We start from the raw sequence: 18811 nt of genomic DNA on the forward strand, positions 1-18811 counted from the left end.
ATTGAATATCAAGATAAATGTACACACTGTCAAAACAATTACAATGTTTCTTTCAAGAGCTAGAAAAACAGAAATCACATCATATCACAAACAACATTTCCAAATAAATTAAACAAAACATGTACTTGATGCCACAATACCTTTATTTAACGATATTACAGGGCCCTGAATGGATGAATACAGGAAAAAAAATGGCCTGGACCTTCCAGTCTCCGGATTGTCCGGACATACGACCCAAGATGCGTGTCAGGATCCCATGGAAGTTTTGATGTGCTGACCTCTGTGGGAATTGCCAGGGAAGTTTGAACATATGACGGACAATTCTCCTGCTCCCGGGACACACTGTGAAAGTGTCTGACTCTGAGCTAAACTCGGAGACTTAAGACAGTTCCCTGGGACTTACCTGAATAGTTACCCAGAAGATGTTACACAGAAAAATCCTAGTCTAACTCCTGGGTAACCCAATTACTCTGACTGACCCAACCCCTCCCCCACTTCCTGACTACCTCTCCAACCTGACTACCTCCTGACCCATCTACCACCTCACCCACCTCCACCCTACCCACTTACCTCACCCACCCTACTATCCTTTTCATTCACTGATTCATCCACTCAGCCATTTATCCATTCACCTATTCACTAACATTCAAACTGGACATCTAAGCTTATCTTACAACAGCTAGTGCTGTAAAAAGGTGTGGCTTGTCTTCCACCCAATGCTCCAGTGCTACGATGGAGTTCTCCATGGGACTGTACGCTCTGCACCTCTGAACAAGCTGGGCTCAGAGGGCCTGGCCAGAAATGCAGAGCATCGTTGGGGTGTTGAAAAGTTTGAGCGGCTTGACAATCCAGCAATGATTGCTATTTCGTGGGAGATCTGAGCCAATGAGAAAATTAATCAAGACCTTAAAATGTTGATAATAACTTCACTAACTAAGAGGCGTAATGACCTCTAATTGGTCAACAATAAAAATTGCAACCTGGGCAATGGATTGAAATCATATTTTTCACTTTTCTAGTTATTGGACTATGAAGCTGTTTCTGTCTGTATTGTATCCAACATACGAGCACTTAGCTAGACCAAAGTAAACCAAGTGAACATTATTTGCAGCCAATTTTCCAAATGAAAAGGAGATCATTGCATATTCCAAATTAACTGTACTGTGACATGCTAACAAGCAAGTATGTTATACTGTGTAACAGCTGATCTTCACATTAATTTGCAGAACATCGATTTTCAATAACAAAACAAATAGGTTTCTGGACTGCATTCACAGGGCTTTCCATTAAAAAACATACAATTTTGGCCTTGTAGTAGAGCTTGGATAGGCTTCATTTGGAATACTGTATCTAGTTTTATAAATGCATATTGTTTGTTTATTCTTTCAAATGATGGGTGAAATGGAGGCTTTGGAAAATATTCGGAGGAGAGCCACAAGGATGATTCAGATTGAAAGTACCCAGGTACCCAGGTAGGTGCTGTACTGACCTGGAATGCACTGCCTGAGTGATTGGTGCAAGCAAAATCAATATGACATTCAAAAGAGAACTGGAAATACTGAAAGAGAAAAGAAAATACAGGGCCACAGGGAAAGAGGATGGGAGTGGCATTAATTGGATAACTCAGCCAAAAAGCTGGGACAGGCACAATGCTCCAAATGGCCTTCTGCTGTGCTGTATAATTCTATTTTATGATTTCAAATCAGTATTAAGAGGGCAAGGGGAAGGCAGAGTGCCAATGACAAGCCAGGATCACGGTGTGGTTTCAATAAACTGAATATAATTCAATAACACTTCTTTGTTACAATATGGAGCAACCATAAGCACCTGTCAAGAGGTGATACTTCAGTGCTGTATTATGTGCTGTACTGGAAGCACTGGCTTTTATTTCTGTTTATCAAAAAAAAAGTAACAGAATTTGTCATGAGTAACAACACAATCATGAGGTTTATAAAGATTGTTATACTTTGGGACTGTAGCTTTAAATATAGGGTAAAGGAAAAGGGAGTCATGTGATCTGTTCTGCAGTTTGCCTGACAGTAAACCTGGGTGGTTTGATTGTTAGATATTAAAGGAAGGCTTACATTGCTTTACTGAGAAGGTGGTACAAGGTATTGCTGATAAGAAACATGCTGTTGAAGCTTTTCATCTTGCACTCAACAAGACAAAACCACAAGAATACCAAATCTCAAAGGAAACAACAATTTATAATTGCATGAGAAGAGGGTGCTGATTGGTTGGTAGATGCGTTGCCATTAAGAATGCATCATGGAACAGTTAACTGCCAAGCTTTTGTTTAAATTCAAACTAGGCAAGTCAACTCTGATTGGTCAAGGCATTGCCACGGGGAATGAACCAGGGAATGGCTGTCCCCCAAGCTTTTGTTTAGCTGAAAAAGTGAAACAAGTGGACATGTTCGCTCTGTTTGCAAAGGACTCTATGGGGATTGTAATAATAATTGTGGCAGCTTATTGTCATTCACACAGGAATCAGATTAGCTGTTCTTCAGGTCCAGGGGTTAGGGATCAAATTCAATAACACTACAAAACCAGTTTAGCAGGATTTGAAAAGTCTACCAAAAAAAACTTCTTGGAAAAATCAATGCAACAAACTACAAACTAACTAGATCAACTGCCAAACTTTGAAATGCCCATTCCAAAATCTGTTTAAAATCAGAAACAAGATCTTAGTGGCATATGGATGCAGTATTATTTGATTGCTATAAATACATACTCAAACAGAGTCAATTGCAATGTTGGGGAAAATGCCCAAAGAACATTTTATTTAGTTAATAATTTGGAAACCAATCTCCAATAACTGCAGTAACAGAAAGCAATAAAAGTGACTGTTTCATGCCAAAACATCACAAGTTCTCTTTCGACTCCCTATATGACTGAAAACAAATCTTCTTCATGCGAATATTCTAACACCAGGAATCTGAATTACGCTTCAGCAAGAATTAGGGAACTGAGTGGAATACATTTCTATAAAAAGTGTTTCCTCTTTCTCCTATCTAACAGTAGCCTTCTTGTTACCCTCCCCCCAGTCCCAGTGCATGTCATCTTCAATGAGACAACTTGGGAACGGCCTATGCGGTACCTTCCTGATTGCTGTGCATCTATGCAAGTGTATTAGAGAGAACATTGGCCACATCCAAATCTTCTGGTTGTAATGTATCTCTGTGACTCGATTGCTCATTGGATAAAGATCTATGCCAGAAGCCCTGTCCTTTCAAAGGCATGCCTCATCCCTTTATACCAACTCCTGCAGCGCACTAGCTTCTACCTGTATTGGCTCTTCTCTCTCAGCAGGTCAAGGTCCAGACTTCAGTCATGGCAAAGTTATACAGGGCACAGCTTGCAAAGACAGTCCTTGCTTCTCTCTCTATACAGTGTTGAAGGACACCACAGATTTTACCAGGTACCTGAAGTGATTGTTCATTACCTCAATGGTCTCTCAATGACCTGCCTGCTAGGTATGTAGCTTGGTCGTAGCTCTCCCAGCTTTGGTGATGAGGATGCAGAAGGACATTATCAGCACAGTAGCAGATGTTAAGCTTACTCACCAATTATTCATCCTTCCATCATCTTTTCCTCCCTGAGCATGCATGCATTGTTAGTGAGTAGTGCACTATGCAAACATCGTGGAAGCACACAAGTGCTTGGCTGCATGTTAACATGCAAGATGCTCAGCCAGACATCGCAACCTATGAGCAAGTGGTGGCCTTTTTAGTTTATGTACCTTTTGTTATGAATGTGATGTTTTGTAAGATGATTATGTTTTGGGACTGTCTCTATAATTTCAAGTAAAATGGAGGAGTGAAGGGGGGTCATGTGATCTGCTCCAAATTAAGCCTAACAAGCCTGAATGGCATGGTTGCAATGGGAACAGGGGAGCCCAAGTTGACATACTTGGAAGGAGGTACAAGAGAGTCACACCTGTAAACAATGGCAAGACCAGCTGTGCTGACTGTGGATAGACTTTCAGTCTCTAAGCTTTGCACAGAAAAGAGAAATGGAGGTCTCAAGAGGGATGGGGGGGAGGGAGGGAGGGGCGGGGGTGGCAGACGGGAGGTGGAAGGGGATGAAGGGCGTGAAGAGGGACAGGAGAGGGGAGGAAGGGGATGAAGTGGGAGGGAGGCAAGATGGAGTGAGGGACGAGAGTGGCAGGAGGAGCAGAGGGAGGGATGGGAGAGGGGGAACGGAGGGAGGGGGTGAAGGTGGAGGGTGGAAAGGGGGAGCGGTGGAGCGGGAGTCAGTATGGTCAGCAGAGTGAGAGCATGCTCTTTCTGTGGATGATCAGGCAGACTGCAGGGAGGGGACATTAGTCTTTGGTTCAAGAGATGCATTGCATGGTAATCCTGAGAATTTGGATGATTCTTACTCTTGTGGCCAGAGTTGGGAAGAACCAGAGTGGGGCATACTGTTGGTATTTGGTTCAGGACTTCTCTGAAAACTGAGAAAAGCGCCTTTTAACAGTGACTCAACATTATGATTCAGTGAAACAGGGAGAAGTGAACCCATTGGAAGCTTGGAGTGACATTAGACTGGTTCTTATGGAAACTGTTATTCGGCTGAGAGCAGAATGTAAAGTATAAATCTAGCATGGGGTTTTTGGTTGTGATATAAGTTAAAAGGAAATATCTTATCCACTATTTAGTGTATTTGTTGCTTACTAAATAGTGTTTAGTTGTTGTTGCTTTTTGGTCATTTGTTCCAGTAGGAGTCTTAAAACTTGAAATCTTGTCATGTGATCCTTTCAGTCAGTCACTGAGAATTCAAATATCTCTTTAAAAGTTATTGGTTTCTACAGGAATCTTAACACTTTGCAGGTGCATCCCATCAATTACTGCAGGTACTCTGGACAAGCCAGCAGTTCTACAGGAGCTTGGTGCCCTCTGCTTTTGCTCCACCACAGCCATTCCAAATGTAACTAACTATCCAACCCTATGGAATTGGGTGTAATCATCTGTTAAAAGCTGTCGTTTGAATAATTTGGCAGAGGCTCCCTGTGAATGCCTGGAAGGATCCATTGTTCAGGTTCTGCAGTATCTGAGCTGAGGCTTCATGAAAATCAGAGCAAATTGCACAGTCACCCTTTGTGCAATGCAGCCAGCATGTAGTCAGCTCCTCAGACATCTTCTGGAACGTCAGTCAAAATCCATGTACTTTCTGGCTTGCATATCTGAAAATGGGGTGTAGGCTCCTTCTGCAGTACTTCACTCTTTGGCCTTCCTGTCTGTCTCTCGTTCTCTCCTTCCTCTTCCATTACAAAATAAAATGGAACTGAGTTGTCATAAGAGGCATCTTGCTATTTTATTTCCAAAATTGCCTGCAAACTTGCTTATCTGTAGCAGCAAAAGGTGATGGAGGCTTCAATTCTCTCTTGGTCAGCTGGCCTGCACTTGCTTCAAGTGCCCATAAGTGTCTACAACCAGGTTTTCAGGCGGATAATGTTAAGAGGCCACACTCAGACAAGCGCAATCGGAGGATACCCGCATCCGAGAGTTGGAGATGTTTCCAGTTACGTGGGTGGGGTTTAATTCAGATGAAGGGTTTGATGAACAGATATAAAAGATCAATTAGACTTGGTCATATTGTGGTTACACGGGTAATTTGTTTAAACACAAGATTCCACACTTTTAAGTCACGTAATTTGCACCTAGAGAGATGTGTAGCCTGACCAGAAATGCAGTGGAAACTCAAGGCCCCAGTATTGAATTGGTTTCTTTCCTTGTTGGCACAATCAAGACTGAAGACATTCCATTGTATACCATCTAACTTAGTAAATTTTAAATAAGTAAACAGCCTGATTTTTACACAGCTGATATATTCTTAGAGATTACAGCAGCTAGATTCAAATCAGGTGTGCACCTAACTGAAAGGATATCACTTTTGTCACAAACTGTATTTTCTTTATTTATTTGAGATAGAATTTCTCTCTTGCGTGCAGCTAAATGTTAAAATTACATGATTTGTGGGAGTCATATTGTGTTGCTTGTAGTTGTTAAACATTTAATTTTGCACTGAGAATCTCAATATATAGCATGGGAAAAATAGGATAGCCCATTTATTCAAGGGCATTGTAGTTTTTATAGTGCAGTGATGGTGCCTTACTAGTTTTTGACAAATAAATAGGGCACAGGATTTGCAGTTAACAGCGACCATGCTATGCTGCGTACTCAAACTTTGACTCCAATGACAAGCTCTGTATAATTGTGCTTGCACAGCACTCTACTCTTTGGCTAGTAAATTTATGTTTGAGGAGGAGAAGGTGCTTTAGTTAACAAATCCAATTTTTCAAACAGGGCTTGACAAATTGCACTGCAGTTGTATTCTAATGTGACAAGCCAAAATTGTGTTAAACAGCCTCTGTATTACCAATCAAAAAGCAAGTTGATTTTGGAGCTACTGTCACTTTTGCAAATTGAAAATGCTTTATAACAATGCAAAAGTAGCTGTTTAATTGCACCTTTAGTTTTTGCTTTTCTGATTCAGCTCTTTGAAAACTTTTGATATAATTTTCAAGCTCAATAATCAAAGCTAAACAAACAAATCTTAGCAAACTTTTGCAGATGATAATACATTGCTTCCTTGGGTTAACATTCTCTGCTGATACTCATACATTTAATATTCTATTTGTCTTGCTGCTACACAAGAACATTTACAATATTTAGTTAACTATCCTATAAAGGTTTACCTAACAGCGTTCAAAGAGCATCTACACCACACGGATTGCAGTGGATCAAGAAGGCCCACCACTCAGGGGAACTGGGGAGGGGCAATAAATCTTGGCCGTCCCAGTAATGTCCACATCCCAAGAATGAATTTAAAAACCTTAGATAATGTTGGCACTTTATTATTGCATTTGATATCCTTTAACTGATAATCACATTCCTGCAATGATCTAACTATAAGGCAGAAGTATTTTGAGCCAGGATTTGCTAATACAGTGATGCAAGTGGGCAATACTCAGTAGATGACACAAGCCATACCACGCTGAAATTGTGAATAAATAATGTACATAAAAAAACCACACAGAATTGATACAAAAATTGGCACTTTAAAGCAGCCTTATATTATGTCCAGCCTCATTCATTCATCTTCCCTTATTAGCTGTTCCCTCACATCATTCAAAGCTTTGAATCTATTAACCATTTTCAGTACTGTGGGTGACTGTCATTTCCTAGTTATGTATCCGATTTTTCCTTTACCATCAGCAATTATTAGCGGTTTTAAACATAATAATTCCTTATCTTTCACCAACGCTAAAGATTTAGTCATTTACTCAACTATTGACTTTCCCCTCTTATTTTATTAAATTACAATCGAATAAAATGCTAAATGCCGTTTTCAATTTTACTTTGAATGATAATTTCATATGGTTAACTAAAAAATCCTGTCTCAGACTAGAGTACATCTCCGTTGCCCGTAGACATGAATTTTGACAGGCTTTTTTGGGCGGGTGGGGTGGGTATCTGATGAAGGAATAAAGTCGCAAATATATTTTCAAAAATCAATTTGAAAGTCAATAACTGGATATGAAACGCAATGTACTTACAGCAAATATGAAATAAAATGTTTAAGAATTCATGCTTTTCAAAACTATAAAATTAGCCTGTTTTAGTTGAACATTGCCCATATCTTTAGTGCTAATATCAATTTAATCTAAAAAAAAAATTCTTAGGGTTATAATATAGAATGAGAGCAAAGAGTTAACTTTTACGCACAAATTAAAGAAACGGAAGCGAATTCCTGTGTAGTTATGGGTTGAATTGAAATCCCTGCAGGTCGAGTTGTCCTGAATATGCGAAGGGCCAAACGCGAAAGTCCAGAATTACCAAAAAAAACAACCTTAAAAAGGCATGTGCTTGAGAAACAAGTGGTGATTAAATACATCCCTACACAAATATTCGACTCCAATTTATTTTTGTTACCGGCAGATGGCAGAGACACGTACAAATTAATACTAATAAAAACTGTTAACAAACGAATCTGCGGGCAGGGGGATCAAACTGTCCTCTCCCATGTTTAACTGAAGGACATGTTCAAAACAAACTGTTCGTCCAATCTAAGCAGCCAACTTAACCGCGCACAAACTTGAGGGTTTAATGTTTCTTTATCAATAGATGGGGAAGCCTCTATCAATTGTTTTATGATTTCAATTACTTCACGCAAACTTCTCGCAATTTGTGAGTAACTGCAACTGAAGTTCACTCTTCAAATCCCACAAACCCACTGAAGAACACCAATGAATGGTTCTGTGAGCCGCGCCATCCTTCCACTTTCTCCTCAGTACACTAGCTGCTACCGCTCCTGTTCCTCCCCAAACCGCCCGAACACGGAAAGGTTTTTACCGGCCTCCTCCACTTACTCAACAACTTTGACAACTCGCTTTTATTCAGGTTTGAGGCGGTTGCGTATGTTTCCTGCGATGAGGCTTCAATGTAGCAGGACCACAGCAGCATCCATTGCGCGAACCGAGCCATTCGGCTGTGAAGTTGAGACCTTTTTCGTCAAAGGAACTATGTGAGAAGGTGCTGCACAACAACAGCGTCTTCCACAGGAGAACCAAGTCGAGTGAAGCTCCTGGGGTACACCAGCCTTCTCGGCACGTCACTGCTCTTAGTGTGGTACAACCATGTTTCCGCCTCAATATACAATTAACACGCCCTCTCAGAGTTACTCTAATCAATGGCTTTCTGTCACACAAGCTTTATAATCCGTTTGATTTCTCTCATGAGTCATTTGTTTCTCAAAAGTATTTGCACTATTAAATATAAACTACTATTAGTAGACCTTCGATCTAATAGACATATGAAGCCTCAATTTAACATTTGAAAACTTACATTTATATAAAAGCAAAATATTGCGAATGCTAGAAATCTGAAATCAAAACAAAGTGTTGAGAAACGTCAGCAGGTCTGGCAGCATCTGTGGAGAAAGAAACAGAGCTAATATTTGAAGTTCAAGATGACTCTTGGAATGGAAAGTAATTAAGTCTGGAGGTAGCAAAAGCACGGATGAGAATTTCAGATAAACTGAAGCAGGGGCAGAAATAGTAAATGCTATGGTGGTGAAAGTAAGCAGTCTTTGTGGCGGAAAAGATATGGAGCATTGTTGTGGTGAAATAGGGGCTTGTGGTTGTGAACAGTCTGGTTCAGCCTGAGACATATTGGCCAGGAAGAGGTGGGGAATTAAAAACAGAAAATGCTGGAAATATTCAGCAAGGTATGGCAGCGTCTGTGGAGAGAGAAACAGAATTAACATTTCAGGTCCGTAACCTTTGTCAGAAAAGTTAGAGATGTAATAAGTTTTGAATAAGGGGTGGGTGGAACAGTGACAAAAAGAAGTCCTGTAATAGGATGAAAGTCAGGAGAGATTGAATGACAGAAGTGTTAGTCTTCCAGAGCCAAAGAACGATGAAGGGGCAAGAAAAGAAATAAAAGGCATGCCAACAGCATGTGTGTTGCTGACTGAAAGAAAATAACCAAAACAATCAAAGAAAAGGAAACAAAATGGAGCAGAGATTATGGTCTGAAATTGTTGAACTCACTGTTAAGTCTGGAAGGCTGTCAAGTGCCTAATTGAAAGATGAGGTGCTATTCCTCAAGCTTACATTGAGCTTCACTGGAACAGTGCAGTAGGCTGAGGACAGAAATATCAGTGTGGGAGCAAAGTGGAGAATTAAAATGACAGGCCACCGGAAGCTCAGAGTGATGCTTGCAGACTAAACAGAGGTGTTTGGGTCATCCAATCTGTATTTGGTCTCCCCAGTGTAGAGATCATCATATTGTGAGCAGTGAATACAGCACAATAGATTGAAAAAAGTACAAGTAAATCACTGCTTCATCTAGAATGAGTATTTGGGCCCTTGTACAGTGAGGAGAGAGGTGGTAAAAATGCAGGTGTTACATCTCTTGTTCTACTACGAGAGTACTACCAACTGTGCCACAGGCAACAGTCACAAGGAACAAAACTACAAGATTCTACAAGTTAAAGTTGTGTGTGTTCTTCCTACCACATCAATGTTTAGAATTATGTATATTATAGTTTTCTGAAGTAAATCTTTCTCCTTATCGAAACGTGTAATTCAAACTCACATTTTCTTTGTTAATGAGAATTTGTAATTGGAACAGACAAGTTAAATTTAAAAACTATTCTTAAATATTATTTTCTCAAGATGATTTAAATGGTATATCGTAATTGTTTTTCAAAGTTAGAGATATTATTTATTGAAAAAAACAACTTCATTTTTCATTGATAAGTACTACGAAAGTTAAATTTATTAAACGTTTAGCTGATGTAATTCCCTGGGAATTCCAGATCTTGTGCATTTCGTCTGAAATTGGCAGTGAGTACAGGCTAAAGACATGTTCTACTTAGTGTAGAGAAGGCAAAGAGAAGATTTGTTAGTGGTGCTTAAAATCATGAAGGGTTTAGATTGAATAAATAAAGAGAAATTCTTTCCAATAGGGTTGATAATCAGAGGACACAGATTTAAGGTGATTTGGCAAAGGAACCAGAGGAAATTTGCGGAAAAATCTCTGAACACAACAATTTGAAATGCACTGCCTGATAGAGTGGAAACAGATTCAACAGCATCTTTCAAAGGGGAATTGAATAAATATTTGAAGGAGAAAAAATTACAGGGATATGGGGAAAGAACAGGGGAGACCGGATTAGTCTTTGAAAGGGCCAATGCAGACTTGAAGGCTGAATGCTCTCTTACTGCGCTGTACCATTCTATAATTCTACATCCAAACTCAGCAGGTTAAGGTAATCAAAATTTGAACCGCACCACTCCTCCGATTTCTCTACTGTTGGAGTGTTATTTCTCTGGTAGGCTGCCCTTAGTATTGTCCAGTAAACTTCAAGTAACAAGGACATCAAGAATTAATAAACTGAACATTACAAACATTTTATCATCTTTTTCAAGAACCATGGAGAAATGCAAAGGTGCAAGTTAATCAGGGGATTTACTGTTATTTATCACACGTTCAATGGATTTGCCAAAAAGATATGTCGTTTTGTTCTGATTTTCTTTAAAAACATGCATTGCCCAGTGTTTTAATGTGGTTTTTGTACAGTGCATACAACATATAGACACATTGTAAGATTTTCACTTATAACACTGAAGCAAACTCTCACATCTCAGGGGTTTCTGATCATTTTTTCATCAGAGAAAGGATTATTAGGATTGAGTTATGTTTGAGGATTTTATTTTATAAGAAGGTAAATTTGAATAGGTTTAGAAAACTGCAAGCTGCAGGCATATTTTAGAATTAATTAAAGCTAAACAACCCAATTTATTTGTATTTTATTTCAAGCTGACACAATGAGGATCTATTGTCTCATTCTAAGCCTATTTCCCAGGATAGCCTGAGGTGAAGTATTAGTCATCTCTTTACAGGTGGTCAACATATACTTGCACCAATTGTGGTGAGGTTAATTTTATTCAAGTGGACTTGGCCTGAGGTGTCAACAGGGAATAATACTTGTGATGGAAAGTACTTGATTTGGCTAACAGGCCTGCTAGAGATCCTTGCAAAGGAAGGTATCAGAGATATTGGGCTGAATTTTCTGTCCTGGGCCTAACTCTGTTGGCAGGAGCGGGAAGTTGGAGTCGCTTCCGCTGGATGGTGGGGCAGGTGAGCACATCGAATCATGCACTGCTCACCTGATTAATTATGCAGCCGGGAGGGTTACATCGCATCACGTGGTGGGGCGGGCAGGAAGTCATGCAGCCCACCGTCATGTCCGGGCACTATATTTAAAAGGACCCTTGACAGCCAGTGGTTCAGCACGCCAGGACTTCAGCTCTTCAAGATGGCCTCCAGAAAGCAGCAGGCACCCAGCCCATGGTTCAGTGATGCCTCCCTGAAGACTGTCCTCCAGGCCATTGAGAGCAGGCGTCCTCTTTCCCAGGGATGGGAGCAGGAGGCCCAACTGACTCACCACAGTGGCCTGGCAGGAGGTTGCCAGTGTGGTCAGTGCCACAGAGGTGCAGAGGATGAGTGCAGGAAATGCATGAACAATTTAATCCATGCTGCCAGGGTAAGTGAACCCTATACTCTCCATAATCACCCCACCAGTCTCTGAATGGCTCATGGGATGTGGGTGTCCTTAGCAAGGCCAGCATCTGTGCTTCCCATCCCTAAAAGCCCTCAAGATGGTTCTGGGGTGCGGCCTCATTGCCCCATTGCCGTCCATGTGGTCTCCTGGTAGGCCTGTTGACCCAGCTACACTGAAGGCATGGGCATTGTTGGGGGAGGGAGGTTGGAGTAGAGGGCAACTTGCAGTTGCTGGTGTCATGCCTCTGCTGCCCTTGTCCTCCTAGCTGCTAAAGCTTGCAGGCCTGGAGGGAGCTACTGAAGTAGCCCTGGGGACTAGCAGCAGTGCATCCTTCACATAGCTCACACAGCTGCCAATGTGTTGGTGGTGGAGTTGCTCAAAAATGATAGAGCTGGATGGGGTGCCAATCATGCAGCCTGCTTCATCCTGGATGGTCTTCAGCTTCCTGAGTGCTGTTGGAGCTACACTTATCCAGGCAAGTGGATAGTATTCCCTCAAATTCCTCACATGTGTCTTGTACATGGTGGACAGCCATTGGAGAGTCACAATGTCACATATCAGCCACAGAACTAGCAGCACGCGATCTGCTCCTGCATCAAAAGTGCTCACAATCCATCTATCCATCCTTTAGCAGGAGAAGACAGCACACAACAGGCAAGAGAGGGGAAGTTAGAAGGGTGCATGCCCAACATCCAGCCCCTCACACAATTTGAGCAGCAGGCTGCCAAGGTGGCAGGGGAGGATTGTGACCGTGCTTGTGTAAAGGTCAAGGTCAGCCTCCCCCTGGCATCCAGTAAGGAAGTATGCTTAATCTCTGTAAAATCGGAACCTGAGGATGATGCTGTGTGCAATGTAGGAGCCAGCCTAGGCTGTCACTCATTCTCTATTCTCTCCATTCCAGCTACCAGCAGGAAGAGGGTGAGGCCAGCGCCCGCACCTGAACTCAGCCCCAGCCTGCAAGAGAACTCGAAAGACGACGAGGATGTCTTCTCACCTGTACAGCCATCACAGCATTCATTTGGCCTTCCACCAGCCTAGAGACACACACCTTAGTGGCTCATAGATCTAGTTTAGGCTCAGGCTTACACTCTGGTGGTCCCCTCACAGACATGTGTCCACAGCAGGAGGAGACAGTGACAGCAAAGGTCTCCGGTACTTGGAGGACTGCTGGAGAAGAGGCCCCTGCTAAGTCTGAGTCAGATAATGAGCCTCTCAGGGTGGTCATGGAGTAGATGCTGGAGTATCATCAGGGCACAGATGAACATCAATCAGAGGCGCCAGAGGCCCTCAACAGAGCGGCACACGAAGTGTCCAAATTCCCTCTGATGTAGTGGCTCTGACATGTGAGTGCATCGAAGTCCCAATGGCGAAGGTGGAGGACGCCATTGGAGAACCTAGTCCAGCGGAATGCCTAGGAAATGCGCTCAGACCTGCACTCCATTGCTGTAGCCATGGATGAGCTTTTGCAGTGGCTATGCAAGAGGGGAATGGGGCACCTCGACCTCCCTCCAGGTGTCCCTTCTCAAGGAGTCAGGGAGGTGCCTTGGGCACCAAATGGAGGAGTGGTTTCTGGCTTCCGCCTACGACTCTCCAAGGTTACTGTTTGATATGATCTGCCAGTCTTTGGGATGCATGGCCTAAATACCTCGCACCACACTGGCACTGAAATTCATACACCACATTACTCATTTGTGTGTCCCAAAGACAGGCAGAGCGTATCAAACAGCATGCCCTTCCATTGTTTGCAACAGGAAAGGTATGGACTGTACCCAACCAGCCTGTGTTTACAGAACTCAAAACATGGTGTCCAACATTAGATGTGATTCTATGATTGGACAACATTTGCTAAATAAATCTCAGTGTGCTAAGAATTAAGCTGACAACCAATTTAAGATTGTCACTCGGTCTCACAGTGTGGCATATTTGCTTGTACTGGAAGCCACATATACTAATACACAGGGCCTTGTTCTTTGTGGACAGAAAGAACATGTGCACACATTGCGCCAGTTTCAGCTAAACAAAATAAGTAACAGCTATTCACTGGTTCATTCCCCAGGACAATGTCTTAACCAGAGTTAAGATGCCTGGTTTAAATTTCAAACAATGCTTGGCAGTTAACTGTCAGTCACCATCCACTGGTGGATTCTCCATGGCTACATCTCTATCAATCAGAATCCACTTGCCAACCAATCAATGCTCTCTTCTGATACAGTGTAAATATGTCATTTTTCCTGACATTGGTATTTTCTTGCGATATGTCCTGATGAGTGCAAGATGAAAAGCTTCGACAAAAAATATCTTTTTCAACAAAACTGTCTTGCCACACCTTAGCAAATGTTTCTCAGTCTGCCTTCAAAAAGATTGGCAAAGTGAGGCATATTAAAGACATGGAAGGAGAAATTTATTCACATAGCGCTGCCACTCAGACTTATGATAATTCCCAAGTGTACGCACCCTACCCTGTGTTCTTCACTGATATCATTGAGGAATGCCTCAGGAAATTGACATAGTACTGTGTAGCACTGCTAGAAGTGGCACTACAAGAATCAATTTTTTTCTCCAAGATATTCAATTAAGATCATAAAGGGGCCCCATTTTTACACCATCACATAATTAGATATTGGACCATACAAGCACACACCTAACTGTAATATGCTCAGAATCAATGCGCCATCACGCGATACTGACAATTAAAAGGCCTGTTAAGGCCATTAAGTAATCAATTAACTTAAATTTATCCCTGCACGTCCAACCAACAGTTAGTGGGCAGGCAAGAAGGCCAAGCAGCCTTTGCATTTTTTTGGAAACCTCATCCACTGTGGGACGAAGTTTCCAAAAGCAACTAAAAATCAAATAAAATTTGATTCTCGACCGCCCCCGCTGAGCCTGCCCGCCAAGGGCCAGATTCCTGCCTTAGACACACACATAGACACAGACCCAACTACAATTCCAATTTAAAAATAATTTCGAATAACATTATAGACATTAATATCTCATGACATCTCTCTCCCTATCAAAAAATGAACCATCATAATTTTAAAAGACGGCTTCATTTTTTAATAACCCATCTCATACTATCTCCTATACTTATTACACTATTACATTACTAGATGCATGCACTAACATAACAATATATATACATAAGTCCTTGGTATCAACAGAAATCATTCTAGTTTAGTGTCCAGGTTTTTAAAAAAATGTCCAATCTTCCCTTTAAGCTTCAAACTCTTGATAACGAATCTGTGAACAGATTTTCTCTACCAGCAACATGTATAGTCCGTAGATTAAATGGTTGTAATAATAGACTCCACCTGAAAAGTCTTGCACTTTTGTCTTGAAACTTGTCCAAAAACTTCAAAGGATTGTGGTCTGTATTAACAATTGTTTCTGATGAATTGTTTGCAACATAAATTTCAAAATGTTGCAATGCTGCAACACAAGGTCTTTTTTTTGATCGTTGAATATCTTCTCTGTTGTACATTCACCTATCGGTTTTTCAATTCCGTGTCATCTTCTTATAACAGTATGGCCTCAATACCTATATTGCTTACATCAATGACCAACTTAAATTGCTTGACAAACCTGGTGTCGTGGTTAATACAGTTTTCAAACGATTAAACAAGTTCTGACACTCCAGTGTCCATTGAAACTTCTTGTTCTTTTTTAATAATTCAGTCAGTGGAGCAACCATTTGGCTAAAACTTGGTACAAATTTCTGGTAAAACCCATTCATGCCCAGAAATCTCAGAACTTCTTATTTTGTTGTAGACACTGGGAAATCCATGATAACCTTGATTTTCACATCGCTTGGAGCCACCTTACCATATCCGATGGTATGGCCTAGATACGTAACTTGCGCTTTTGCAAGTTCACTTTTAGCCAATTTGATCACCAAATTAGCTTCTTGTAATTGAGAAAATAACACTTCCAGATGCTGTAAATGCTCCTCTCACATCCGACTGAAAACTATCAGATCATCAATATAAACAGCAAAATTGCTTCAACCTGTAATTACTTTGTTTGCCAGTCTTTGAAATGTTGCAGGTGCATTCTTCATACCAAATGGCATGACTTTAACTGATATAGTCCATTTGGCATCACAAAAGCTGACATCTCCTTTGCTCTTTCCGACAATACCTGCCAATATCCTTTTAGCAAGTCAATCTTGGTGATAAATTTCAACTGCCCTACATTCTCAATGCAATCTTCCAACCATGGTATAGGATAAGAATCCGCTTTTTCCACTGCATTCACCTTTCGATAGTCCACACACAGTCTTTGTGTTGCATCTGGTTTCGGTACCAGTACAATAGGTGAACTCCAGTTACAGTAACTAGACTCAATGATATCATTTTGAAGCATGAAGTCAATTTCTTTTTGTACTTGTGATAACTTTGCTGGATTTAATCTATAAGGATGTTGCCTTATTGAAGATGAAACCTGTACAGACACATCATGTATAGCTAAATCTGTCTTCCCCAACTTATTCCTACAAATAGGTTTGTGTGACCACAATAGCTTTTCCACATCACTTTAACACTTGTTTGGAAGGTAATTCAAATATAGTTTGTATTTTTTGTTACGGGGAGACTTTGTGAAAATATGACAAGAACTCAACATTAAATTACATTCTTAAATAAAATACAAATATACTTGCTATCCTGTTTGCACAATGTGCATGACTGAGCCTTATCAAGCACAGAGATCCAGTTTAGGTCACTGATAGTACTAAGCTTCCTAGTCTCACCTGTGGCAGTGGTTGGCAGAAATTTGCCTCAGCATCACTTGCTGAGATAAAATCAGGTTGTGTTTTTATCCCTGACTGCAATATCACATGCACGAACGTTGGGCGTGTGCAGCATTTGGATTCAGTATAATGGGCAGAAATTTCCCAGAATTATACTAAGTGTGGTAGCGGGCGAGTAAAATGGAGTCCTACCGACAATGAAAATGGCGGGTCTTCATGCCGTATCATCCCGAACCCACCTCAATATTTATTCACTCCCGGGAAAATTGGCATTTCCATGGCGGATGGGTTCTCATTCGCCTGCCTGCCATCACCCCGCTGTTGCATCATGATGGCCGCCATCTTTAAAAAGCAGCCGCCAGCAAAGTGCCCATCGCCACCAACTCACCGCTGCCTGGGAGACATTGCCAGCAAAGGAAAAAAGACTGCAGCCCCTCCACTTCAATGATGGGTCCCTCGAGCGACTGCTAGATGCCATGGAGGCCCGCTGGGATGTGCTCTACCCCTGCTCTGGCCGCAGGAAGGGCAGCAAAGGCACCAACCTGGCTTGGGAGGCAGTGGCAGCGGTGGTCAGCGCAAATGCCCTGCGGAGGAGGACAGCCAGCCAGTGCCGCAAAAGGATGAATGATCTCCTCTGTTCTGCCAGGGTAAGTCACTCTTTTCATCACTCCCAACTCTCACACTCACAAAACCATCACACATCCACAGGGCCCTCACTCTGCCAGTGCAAGGGACATCACCATTCACTCTTTCACACACACCATAATTGTCCTCATCCCGCCCATGGGACCACTCACCACCCACACAGGCCAGGCATCCTTATCATCTGACCCGGCAGGTGTCCTGATACACTCTCCCCATCTCTATCCATGTAGACAAACTGGCTCACAACAGGAGGGAAAGGTCACAGACAGGTGGAGAGATGCCGAAGATCAAAGCTCTAACAGAATTTGAAAACAGAGCCATCCAGCTGGCCGGCGATGACCAGGACTGGTCCTGTGCTGATGGTGAGATCAGTGCTGCTCTACCAAGTGAGGATCTAGCAGTGCAACATCCATCAGACAACCATGCCATGAGTGATGAGTCATCTTTCACAGGCCATTACCATGCACTAATTATCTCCCCTTGCTTTTGCAGGCGCATCTGTCATACAGCTGTCAGAGTCCATGACCCAGGGCCTATAATCAAGCCCCAAAGAAACCTCTGAAGAGGAATCTGAAGGCACCTCCTCTGAAGACCCGTCACTGTGCTCACCCACACCCTCCACCAGCAGAGAGACACACACCTCGCAGGGACCTAGCTTTAGAGTAGCCTCAGGATCACAATCTGGTGAGCACATTGCACTTTCTGATCCACAGCAGGCGGCGGCAGGGACTTCCCAGGTCCCCGGCACTCGGAGGACTGCTGGAGGCCAGAACGTTGCTGAGTCTGAGTCAGATGACGAGCCTCTGGACTCAGGCATGTCACAGTTGCTGGAGCTGCAAAGGCAAGATCGGGAACATCAAGAAGAGATGGCCGCTGCATTCCTCAGATTGCAAGGCACAATGGAGGAGTCTATCTGTCTTCAGGCTGAGGTGATAGCGGCGACATTGCAATGCACCGAGGTCAACACTGGCAGGATGGTGGCCGCCATGGAGACCTTGAACCAGGATGTCAATCCTGCATTACTGCGCTGGGCTTAACTCCATCGCTGACACCATAGTTGGCCTCCAACAGTGTGTACGCGGGAGGGGTGCTGGGCAGCTCGATCTCACTCCAGCTACCCCTTCCACACACGGAGTCAGCCAGGGGCCGTTGGGCACCCATAGGGAGGAGGATCAGCAGGTGCACACTCTGGGGCCATCTACCCAGGTGACCCTGGGAGTGACTGGCCCATCCGAATCCCCTCTTCCTGTGACTCCACAGCTCCAGCTTCACAGGACGAGGAAGGTGCCACTGCCACACAGCAGGACCCCGAAAGCAGGCTGGGGCCCACCAAGTCTTGGCCCTC

At 42.6% G+C, this 18811-nt stretch overlaps 1 protein-coding gene across 1 annotated transcript in view; it reads right to left on the minus strand.

Annotated features, from left to right (window-relative positions):
* Positions 1–10530, minus strand: part of pla2r1 (phospholipase A2 receptor 1) — a 127893-nt gene extending 117363 nt beyond the window's left edge. The window contains exon 1 of the mRNA XM_078552245.1: positions 8374–10530. Within this exon, the coding sequence (XP_078408371.1) occupies positions 8374–8488 (115 nt within the window). The 5' untranslated portion in view covers positions 8489–10530. The remainder of the gene's footprint in view (positions 1–8373) is intronic.
* Between the last annotated feature and the right edge of the window lie 8281 nt (positions 10531–18811).

The sequence above is a fragment of the Cetorhinus maximus genome, chromosome 11 (genome assembly GCF_964194155.1).
Source record: "Cetorhinus maximus chromosome 11, sCetMax3.hap1.1, whole genome shotgun sequence".
Taxonomy (NCBI): Eukaryota; Metazoa; Chordata; class Chondrichthyes; order Lamniformes; family Cetorhinidae; genus Cetorhinus; species Cetorhinus maximus.